This window comes from Centroberyx gerrardi, chromosome 2 (assembly GCF_048128805.1).
Source record: "Centroberyx gerrardi isolate f3 chromosome 2, fCenGer3.hap1.cur.20231027, whole genome shotgun sequence".
In the NCBI taxonomy this organism is placed as follows: domain Eukaryota; kingdom Metazoa; phylum Chordata; class Actinopteri; order Beryciformes; family Berycidae; genus Centroberyx; species Centroberyx gerrardi.
The window spans coordinates 34,584,508-34,595,805 of record NC_135998.1 but is presented as its reverse complement, the minus strand read 5'-3'; the positions used below and the strand labels follow the sequence as shown (position 1 = coordinate 34,595,805).

The 11,298-nt window shown below is 44.5% G+C and overlaps 1 protein-coding gene across 1 annotated transcript; it reads left to right on the top strand.

Moving 5' to 3' along the window:
* The first annotated feature begins 1,217 nt into the window (after positions 1 to 1,217).
* On the top strand, positions 1,218 to 10,430 carry spp1 (secreted phosphoprotein 1). The gene is made up of 8 exons (XM_078288470.1): positions 1,218 to 1,384; positions 4,994 to 5,065; positions 5,269 to 5,313; positions 5,437 to 5,505; positions 6,594 to 6,656; positions 6,812 to 6,934; positions 8,272 to 8,604; positions 9,072 to 10,430. Exons 2-8 carry the CDS (start codon positions 5,012 to 5,014, stop codon positions 9,498 to 9,500), a joined length of 1,116 nt encoding a protein of 371 aa, XP_078144596.1. The 5' UTR covers positions 1,218 to 1,384; positions 4,994 to 5,011; the 3' UTR covers positions 9,501 to 10,430.
* Positions 10,431 to 11,298: the final 868 nt, after the last annotated feature.

The following is an 11,298-nucleotide window of genomic DNA, read 5'->3' as shown; positions in this document are numbered from 1 at the left end:
CTTTCATGTTATGTGTTTTTATTGTTTTTACAGCATTTTTACTGTTTTCATTATGTGAGTTTTATTGTGTGTTTTTATTTAAACCCTTCCTCTTTAAACCCCGTCTGTAAACTGAATTTTCCTACGGGACAATAAAGTCTGAATTGATTGAAATGATAGTTTGCACAAAATTGACACATTTATTTATTAAAAAAAAAAAAATATATATATATATATATATAGCTTGCACATGCAATTTTCTTTATTTTCTACTATTTTTTACATTTTAGAATAATAGTAAAGACATCAAAACTATGAAATAACACAAATAGAATTATGCAGTGACCAAAAAAGCTTATGTAGCTTAGGTTATCATATGACTGGAATGAAACAATTTAATATTCAGCATGTGTACAGACTTTTAGATGCTCTGATCTTGAAAAAGACTCGACTCGCTCTGGTCTCTGTCTTTAAAACTGACCGAAGACGAGGAGTCTCAGTCGGACAGAAGTAATTATCACCTTGTGTCGGCTACTCAAACTGTTTAAAACGGTCAGTTATCTGCAGCCTACATGTGCACACTCACAGTGATTAACCTCCCTTAAACGTGCACCCCCACCCCCCCACCCCCCCTTCGACCGAGGAAGACAAATTGGTCTAGAGTTGCAGACAAATTCCCAATTAGCCACAGTCAGATGATTCTGTTGTCTGCCTCCTGTCTGCAGCACATTGTGAAGGAAGTTGAATCATTGTCATGCCACCCTGCTGTATATGTTGCTGTTTTTTCCCACTGCCTGTCACCACTTGTCCTTAAATTAACTTCTGCAACAATACAGGATGTGAGTGTACGCATGTGTGTGTGTGTGTGTGTGTGTGTGTGTGTGTGAGAGAGAGAGAGAGAGAGAGAGAGAAAGTACATTAACATGCCTGCGCCTATGTGTCAGCTTGTCTTTATCCATGTATTTGCGTCTTTGCATGTGTGTATGTCTGTCTATGGTGGGTGTGTGTGTGTGTGTGTGTGTGTGTGTCTACATGTGTGTGTGTGTGTGTGTGTGTGTCTTTGCCCCCACACCACCACAGCACCAACCACAGGAAGAGTGGGAGAGAGGAGAGGTGGACCACGGAGCGGTTAACCTCATGACATCACAAGCCCCGACCTGATTGGCTGCCGCCAGAGGCTGGAGGGTTTATAAGCCAACCGGGAGCCTCCGTTCTGCAGCATCACTCAAGCCAGTCAACCCATCCCAGGATCCCAGGAGCGTACTGAACTAAACTGAAGAGACACCACATCTCTCTCTCTCTCTCTCTCCCTCCACATCTCTTCGTTCCTCTCTCTCTCTCTCTCTCTCCTCTCCAGCCGCTGAGCTCCGGAAGCTTCCTGACTTTCCGTTCAAGTGCAAACCAGGTGAGGATGGAGGAATTTGTGAGACACTGATTATTGAATGTGTGTAAAATGTCAGGATGACTGTGGGGTGTAGGGTGAAAGGTGGAAGTGCACGTTAATTAGTATGGAAAGTGCACATTTACAACGAAAGTGCACATTTTCTTTGCTTTTTTTTGGCGTAGAGAATATAAAGCAACATTTGTAAAACTGCAGTGTGAAAACATCTAAATAGCAATGTTCTTGTTTGCATGCATTTGAAATACGTTACTCACAGTATACAGTACTGTGCAAAAGTCTTAGGCACCCTAGATTTTTTATATAAATTTTATCTTAGATGTTTATTTATTAGTCTTCTGCATTAGTCAGTAGACTGCTCTTTATAGTCATTTTTTTGACATTTAGAAACTTTTCATTATTTTTTAAAGCATCTTTGCTTTATGCATTATGTGACTTTTGCACAGTACTATAGGGTTTCTCTTGCAAAACCATAACTGTTGGTAAAGCTCCAATAAGTTCCGCAAAAGTATTGCAGAGGTTTATGAATGATTTCTGAGTTTTATGAGTGATTAAGATTCAAATTGCAGCTCTAAAGCAGGATTCACAACTTCAACTTCATTTTAAATCATTTTAAAGCACACTTAGCAGAATGTAAAAGGCAGTTGTTGATTAAACTGGAGAGCGTTCATGGGCCAGAGCCACTCCAGGGCTTGGTTATCCCTCATAAAGCGTTGCAGTTTATTGCAGTTAATTACAAGTTCTTTTTAAGGGCTTTACGGTCCTGGAAGTCAGCCTACGATTGGTTGAAGGTGAAGCCGGGGCAGCGGCTGTATTTCATTGGCTGATTAGTGATACAGTGACACCGGGGACAGGAAGAGGAAGCTGTGGGCAGCAGGAAACTAACCCCTGGATTATGTGTCACATGACTGGGGCCGGCCCAAACTAACCGCACAGAGTAAACACACTGACATAGATACACTAATTAGCTACCAGCTGGATTAGGAGTCTGCTTCTCACTGAAGAGGTTCAGAGAGTTTCAGAGGTTCAGGTTCATTTTGTGGCTCTATAATTTAAAGGAGAGTCCAGAGAGTTACATTAAGTTATGAGAGACGAATGATCGCTTGATTTATACATCGTTCTCTCTCTTTGTCTCTCCTTTTCCTGCCATTCCTCCATCTACTTTTTGTGGGTCTATAATTTACCGGAGATAGTCCAGCAGCGTTTAAGAGAGTTAGACTAAGTTTAGAGAGTTAGGTTAAGTTAAAAGCGTTAGATTCAATTAAGAAAGTTAGATTAAGTTTTGAGTTACGAGAGACGAATTAAAGCGATTTATATATCGTTCTCTCTCCTTGTCTCTCTTCTTCCTGCCATTCCTCTGTCCAGTTTTCCATCTTCTGTTCCTTCTCTCTCTCTCTCTCTCTCTCTCTGTCCTGCAGTCTCTCTCTCTCTGTCCTGCAGTCTCTCTCTCTTTCTCCCCCGTTTCATCTCCTTCAGGTTTCATTCTCTCCTCTATTTCCTCATGTTTCTCCCATCCTCTTTTTATATTACTCTTCTCTTTCTGGTCTTTCTTTTCCTCTCCTCTCCTCTCTCTCTCCTCTCCTTCTTTCTTTGACACATACTCCTCAGCAGTGTTGGGGGGAAGTTACTTTAAAGATAGTTTTAGTTACTTTACTTCATTACTTACCTTACAAAGTAACTAGTTGAGTTACAAGGTAACTCTTTATTAAAAGTAACTGGCTCGAGTACTTTTGCATTACTCCCATTAGCAAGTGTGTTGTGGAAAATTGTTTTTAAAAAGACTCCAATCTCATTTACATAAAGCAGACTTAAGCTGTTTTTTTCCGTTAGTGTTTTTGCAGCATGTTGTCTGCAAGAGATACAGCAGGATTTCCACTTTTTTTCTGCTTTTGTTTTTTAAATTGGAAGCAAAAAATGAAGCAACATGAAAGAAAAATCAAAGTAACGGCATTCTGATTTTAAAAAGAAGAAGAAATTGAAAAAAGTAAGAATTGAAAAAAGTAACACATGCAGTTACTTGCTACCACAAAAAAGTAATTTGAGTACTCGCATACCCCAAAAAATCCTCCAGTGTCTTTCTTCCATCTTTTTTTTTTACCCTTTCCTCTCTTCTTACACTCTTTCCCTTCTCCCCTCTCTCTTCTTTCCTCCCTCCTTCTTTTTTTCTCCTCTAAGACGCACATGAAGTCCGATCAACGCCACTAATTGGAGGGCAGCACTGGTAGCAAGACCAGACCAGATCCACACACACATGGGCTGCAGGGTCTAATGAGAAGCCATGACACGCTATAATAAAACACACACACACACACACACACACACATATGCAAAAATGCACAGGCACAAACACACAAATTCATACTCACTCTCTCTTATGCGCACACTCACATATACGCATACTCACAGTCTTAAACACACACCAAGCCAAGAATACACCCAAGAAAACACACACACACACACACACACACACACATACACACACATACTTACATGGGCGTCTGTCATGTATCTACTACACTGTGGCTTTACGTGCCTTCCAGTTTTAACATAGTGAATTATACAGTATAGGATGAGACGGTCATTATAGGTAGAACTAAACACAGAAAGTAGACGGGGCCCTCCCAGAGGAACGCCTCTAATGTGATGTTGTCATAGCTGGGACCGAAAACAGGGGCATGTTTCATGAAAAGTGGAGGTTGTAAGAGGCGGGAAAAGCCACAATGTCTGCCAGCGCTGCGAGGATTAGCATTCCTCCTGCCAAACAAAAAAAAAGAAATGTGTCACTGTCCCGAAATGGATGTGATTTCCTCCCTATCATGACAGAAAGATGTGTTTTTAAGATTAAGAAGGGTTATTAAAGGGATAAATCCAGTGTTTTATTTGAAGTGGTCCAGGTTCCTCTCTGGTTTCTGCACACAGTCAGTATAGTTGCGGATATCAGCGCTCATTTGCTGCCGCTAGGTTGCTAAGCTAGGTTTGACACCATAAAGTTTGGATTTTAAAAATGAGTAAATGCTAAAAAATTTAATTACATAATGGGATGCATTGTAAAACGACTGGGGGAATGTAAACTGGTCGTAAACAGCAGTAAACGGGCTGTAACTCTATTATTACTGTTCCCCTTTGTTTCCAGCCCGAGACCCAAAGATAAATTTCGTCTCGCTCCGGGATCTGGTCTGACTAAATCATATCGGTTATTTTCTCGCGTCTTGTGGACCGACCAGGATCAGCCCCGCAACCCGGTTTGCACCCTGACCCACAGTTTGACAAACCAAAACGGTCTGATGACAGAGAAAGAGAGAGAGAGAAATGTTTTACTGTATAGAAGAGAGTCGTCAGGGAAGCATAGCTGCTCGTTTAAGTCTGTAATTAAGGACTTAATTACTTCCTGTTACACGCCACTGGTCGTTAAGATTCATGTGACAGGCGGCCATTTTTAGGCAGGAAGATTTGCTGACTGCTCATTCTCAGCTTGACATGTCATTGTGCTTCATGTGAAGTTATGTCCTCCAGACGAGTATTTTGGTGTCGTAACGCGCTCCGTATTTCACGATAATGCCATGTTTCGCTCTGTGACTTCAGCCGGTGTGTTTCTATTTCTTTCTCTCCATCCAGACACCGAACTGTGACACAATGAAAGTGGCCGTTGTTTTCGTTCTTCTCTTCGCCACGGTCCTCTGCCGGCCGGTGAGTCCAGTCGCAGTGTAGAAAGTGTTTTATTATGTCGTATACACCACATACACCATGCATTTTTTACTTTTGAAAGGAAATCATCAGCCGTAGAGGAATCATGTCATCTTCAACTCAAGTGAAAACATGAAAATTACCAAAACTTGATTGTGCTTTAATCTGTAGTGTTGATTTTGATACTATGTCTGCTTGTGTTTTAGGCCAGAAAAGTATCCAGCAGCAGTTCAGAGAGCTCTGAAGAAGTGGTGAGTATCTGAAATGTGTGTGTGTGTGTGTGTGTGAGAGAGAGAGAGAGAGAGAGAGAGAGAGAGAGAGAGAGAGAGAGAGAGAGAGAGACTCACACTGACCCACGTTCCTCCTTCCCTCAGGTGAAACCGGCTCCAGCGATCAGAAAACAGGCAGCAGTGCTTCCTGAGACCAGAGCTGCTCCTGTACAGGTACATTATTATCTTATCCTCCTCTCCTCTCCTTTCCTCTCTTGTTTCCTCTCCTCTCCTCTCTCCTCCTCTCCTCTCCTCTTCTTTCCTCTCTTGTTTCCTCTCCTCTCCTCTTTTCTCCTCTCCTCTCCTTTCCTCTCTTATTTCCTTTCCTCTCCTCTCCTCTCTTCTCCTCTCCTCTCCTCTCCTCTTCTCTTCTCTCTTGTTTCCTCTCCTCTCCTCACTTGTTTCCTCTCCTCTCCTCTCTTGTTTCCTCTCCTCTCTTGTTTCCTCTCCTTCTCTCCTCTCCCCTCCTCTCCTCTCTGCACCTCCTCCTCTCCTCTCCTCTTTTGTTTCCTCTCCTCTCCTCTTTTGTTTCCTCTCCTTTCCTTTCTTGTTTCCTCTCCTCTCCTCTGCACCTCCTCCTCTCCTCTCCTCTCCTCCCCTCTCCCCTCCTCCTCTCCTCTCCTCTGCTCTCCTCTCCTCTCCCCTCCTCTCCTCTTTTGTTTCCTCTCCTCTTTTGTTTCCTCTCCTCTCCTCTTTTGTTTCCTCTCCTTTCCTTTCTTGTTTCCTCTCCTCTGTTCTCCTCTCCTCTCCTCTACTCTCCTCCTCTCCTCTCCTCTCCTCTCCTCTCTGCACCTCCTCCTCTCCTCCCCTCCCCTCTCCTCCTCTCCTCTCCTCTCCTCTTCTCCTCTCCTCTCCTGTTTCCTCTCCTCTCTCTTCCTCTCCTCTCCTCTCCTCCCCTCTCCTCCTCTCCTCTCCTCCCCTCCTCTCCTCTGCTCTCTGCACCTCCTCCTCTCCTCTCCTCTCCTCTCCTCCCCTCCCCTCTCGTCCTCTCCTCTCCTCTCCTCCTCTCCTCTCCTCTCTGAACAACATTCCTCTATAATCTATTCACTCTTCAGGGCTGAATCCTCTATAATCTTCCAGACGTTTCAGTATTGACAGTGAAAACAACATTCACCTCGTGAGCCAAAGAGTACGAAGAGCCATCCAGTAATTCATATTCTTTGACTGGGATTTGCCCTCGGCTCGTGTGTCGAAGCTGTTAAAAAGCAGCGAAAGGTAACGGGACGATTAATCTGATTTACTGCGCCTCTCTGATGTTGCAGAACATCGCCGCCGCCGCCGCCGCCGGCTCCGAGGAAAGTTCAGAGAGTTCAGACGAGGACGAGGTGAGACGACGCGTCAAATCATCAATCACATTTTACCGTGACACGTCTCGTTAAACAGTCGAACCCGAGTCCCATATCTCTAATTCTCACACACATTTGTTGTTCCTGTTAACTCTTACAACATTGTGGTTCGGCGGTGTTTTTTTTTTTTGCAGCAGGCGGCCGCAGAATCCCCGTCGGACGTTACGGCCGAGAGCGCGGACACGGCTTCGGCCTCTGACACCGCCTCCGTCGACAGCGAGGACAGCGACGACGACGACGACGACACAGAGGAGAGCGTGAGTAACGACATATCGACAGAGAATATATACAGCATGTGTGAGACAGACATTTACAGTCACATTTTAGACACTTAACTGACACCCAGAGTCTTTGCTTGAGGACGTTTTGACTCTTCGGGACTGATGGATGTTGATGGACGCCATTGGTTGTTGCCCCAGTAGAATAAGCTTCAATTCTTAGATCACCAACATTACCAAGCCATTAGCAGGAAGAAGTCTAAGGTCAGAGGTCACAGCACTCAGACTATACATTTAAGTAAGTATATAGTATATAGCACTTTTTTAAAACACGCTGTTACAAAGTGTTTCACATAGCAGAAAAGTGAAATGGACGCAGAAACAAAGGCAAAACTTCAGAAACACAAACACAAACGAACAAACATATTGAAACAATGTGGACATAAACACAAAGATAAAAATTTAACAAATATTCCCTAGAATGATCATGTGTGGTAGAGAAGTGCTAGGAAAAGAAGAGTTGAGGAGACAGGGTGTTTTGTTGTGTGTGTCTAGTGTGTGTGTGTGTGTGTGTGTGTGTGTGTGTGCATGCATGCTTCATTTGAATATCTGTATAATTGCATATCTGCAGCAAAGGCCTACACACTTTGTCACCTTCTGTGCTTCTGTGTAACCTGATTTGAATTTCCACATACCACACACCTTTTACAGTACACATGCTCTCTCTCTCTCTCTCTCTCTCTCTCTCTCTCTCTCTCTCTCTCTCTCTCTCTCTCTGTATCTCTCTCTCTCTCTCTCGCTCTCAATTTCAATGCAAGGTGCTTTATTGGCATGAAATACAAAAGTACTTATTGCCAAAGCAGAGTCAACAAATTCAAATTCAAATAACAGTAATCAAGTTTTAAGTACATAACAAGTGTCTCTCTCTCTCTCTCTCTCTCTCTCTCCCTCTCTCTCTGTCTCTCTCTCTGTCTCTCTCTCTCTCTCTCTCTCTCTCTCTCTCTCAATTTCAATGCAAGGTGCTTTATTGGCATGAAATATAAAAGTTCTTATTGCCAAAGCAGAGTCAACAAATTCAAATTCAAATAACAGTAATCAAGTTTTAAGTACATAACAAGTGTCTCTCTCTCTCTCTCTCTCTCTCTCTCTCTCTCTCTCTCTCTCTCTCTCTCTCTCTCTCTCTCTCTCTCTCTCTCTCAATTTCAATGCAAGGTGCTTTATTGGCATGAAATACAAAAGTACTTATTGCCAAAGCAGAGTCAACAAATTCAAATTCAAATAACAGTAATCAAGTTTTAAGTACATAACAAGTGTCTCTCTCTCTCTCTCTCTCTCTCTCTCTCTCTCTCTCTCTCCCTCTCTCTCCCTCTCTCCAGGACACAGACGAGGATGAGTCCAGCGACAGCTCGGAGTCGGGCGAGTCCTCCACCCCGGCTCCCGCCACCGTCGTCCCCGTGGTCGTTACGGAAGAGCCCGCCGCCGAGACCACCGTGGATCCCATCACGCCCTCCGTCGTCACGGACGCGGCCCGCGGCGACAGCATGGGAGGCTACCCCAGCGACTACAAGTCCATCATCTACGTGGAGGACAAGTCCTACCAGAAGATCCCCTCTCCTTACAAGTCCTACGAGTTTGCCGGCGAGGGAAAGAAGACGGCCTACGACATGACGGACGGCAACGAGGTGGAGAAGAGCCTGAAGGTGTACAAGGTACAGGTCAGTTTAGTCGGTGTTTCTGCTGGTCTCTCACTCTCTCCTGCTCTGTGGAACAAGCTTACTGAAAGTGTTGGACCAGCAGAATCCGTTGCTATTTTTAAAAATGGCCCTTTCGGTGTGACGGATGTGTTTTATCTGCTTTTTTGAGATGCGTTTGGCCTTTTCTTTTTGAGCTGTTTTGGGTCGTTTCTGTCTGTTCAGATTTCTTACTGTTATGTAAGTTTCTTCTTCTAATCTCGGGAAGTACTTTGAAACAAACTGTCCCTTTCTCTCTTCCTGTTGTTCTCCTTTAATATGCAAAATACACTGAGATGAAAAATCAAATGTAGGCAAAAGCCATCCACCGTCATCATCCATTAGTGCAGTGATGCATTTTCAGTTAATTTAGCACCAAATCAAGTGAACTAATCCTTTCCCTCCATCCCTCCTCCCCCTCCTCCCCCTCTCCCCCTCTCCCCCAGGCTCTCCAGGTTCACGCCGACCTCCTGGAGGAAGACACCAGCACCCCCGAGGTGGAGAGCCAGGGCCTGGACGCCTCCTCCGGCACCTCCCAGGACCAGGCGGGAGTCCGCCAGGCCGTCCTCCCGGAGGAGGACAGCGCCAGCGCCAGCGACGCCACCGCCAGCGACAGCGAGAGCACCAGCGAGAGCACCAGCGCCACCGAGGAAGAGGAGGAGGAGGAGGAGAGCGCCAGCACCGCCAGCGACAGCGCCAGCGCCAGCCAGGAGTCCGAGGACGAGGAGAGCCAGAGCAGCGAGGAGGCCACCGCCACGCCCGGCGCCGCCGACAGCGACTCGGACGAGACGGACAGCTCGGAGAGCGACTCAGAAGAGGAGGGGGCGGTACCCGACGCCGCCACCGACGCGCCGGTGGTCATCACCGCCAAATAAGCCCCGCCCCATCCATAGATTTACGTAGAGAGCGCACATCGCATCCAGTTGCATAGAAGCCCCCCTCTGTCGCCTGGTTTCCACTCCGGGGCCAAACAGGGACGCCAAGCCACGGCTTTCTTATTATCACTGTCACTGGTTTTTGTTTTTCCCCACAATATTTCTGTGATTCTTTGTGCATCTTATTGGAAGCAGAAGCGCTTTGTCTGCCGGGTTCAAATAAACCAATAAGCCTTTATGTCCTGTGGTCCGAAGCCCTGGTAAATCCCACTTTTGGCCCCGCAGGGGAAAAGCGGTCTGTGTAACTTTATCGGATGTTGAGACCGAGGACTGCGGGTGACCTCGTGACCTTTGCCCCCTCCCCTCTGTCACTTCTGGGTAAAGGGGTCAAAACTGGAGAAAATAAACAAAACAAACAAACAAAAGTTGAGTCCTGATATCTACACTAGCATAGCACGACATGTATTCGCTCACTCATTATTACGACATTTATGCAAACTCATGAGTACATTCCTTGTATTCTCACGTTTTACGAAATAAGAGAGTTAAGTGCACAATTTTTGTTTGTTTGGTTATTTCCGGCAGAGCTTGCTGTTCCTGCAGTTTGATCATAATAAAACTTGAACTTGACATAAGCCATACTTTTGCTTTCTGTGCGGCTTAGCTTTTTTGCTCGCTAGTATGGAATTTGCTGGTGTAGATAATAGGACGACACACACAAAGACACACACTCAGGATCCCACACAGGGTCTAACCAGGCGCATATACACACACACACACACACACACACACACACACACACACAGAACAGTCCTGTTCATTTGCACAATTCCTAATTACACTACATGTCGTTTGTCCCATGTTGTTTACTGTAATGTATCATATTGTACCATTTCTAAAATATTAATAAAGTCCTTTTTAATAAAACGACATGGTGGTTGTTTACATTTGTATTACACAAACAGACAGACACACAGATAGATAGATAGATAGATAGATAGATAGATAGATAGATAGATAGATAGATAGATAGATAGATAGATAGATAGATAGATAGACAGATAGATAGATAGATAGTTTTTCATTCTCTTAAAGCATTTTGATCTAAAGGCTTCTGCTTAAATGCTTGAAATGAGTTTCTTAGACAAATATAAATAGTGAAGTTGATCCTATGTATGAATTTCTTTCCAAAGCCTTTTGCCTTTCCATCAAGGCAAAGGGCGGCTACTTTAAAGAATCTAAAATATAAGATAGTTTTGATTTGTTTAACACTTTTTTTGGTCACTGCATAATTCCATTTGTGTTATTTCATAATTTTGACGTCTTTACTGTTATTCTAAAATGGGGGAAAATAGTAAAAATAAAGAAAAATGTGTCCAAATTTATGACTGGTAGTGTAGATTGATATAGAAATACAAATGAGGTAGATAAACAGCGTAAGAGAGCCAGAAAGCAGTGATAAATACAACTGAGTCAAGAGCCAAAGAGCGATAAGACACTGACGTTTAATCCCCAAGTCATCCGTCACACATTCCCTGCAGTAGAAATGTGAATTTCATGCCCCCTAGCTGTCTGTGCCCTGGTTCCCTGTCTGGGCCGCGCCTCGTCTGTCTCTGCCATGCCTGCTGTCACATATAGAAACATAAGTACAGGAGAGGGAGAGATGCAGAGGATCCAGACTGATTACAGGCTTCACATCGCTTGGTTCTCCCTAACTGCAGCAGCAGCAGCAGCCCCTCGGGTCGGGAGACCAGACATGTAAAAATGCTTTATGGGGTGTTTTTTTGGATGCAGACTG

Coding starts and splice junctions, on each gene's coding strand:
- spp1 (XM_078288470.1), top strand. CDS start 5,012: ATGAAAGTGGCCGTTGTTTTCGTTCTTCTCTTCGCCACGGTCCTCTGC. Junction 5,314..5,436: donor CAGAGAGCTCTGAAGAAGTG/GTGAGTATCTGA, acceptor TCCTTCCCTCAG/GTGAAACCGGCTCCAGCGAT. Junction 6,935..8,271: donor ACGACGACACAGAGGAGAGC/GTGAGTAACGAC, acceptor CCCTCTCTCCAG/GACACAGACGAGGATGAGTC.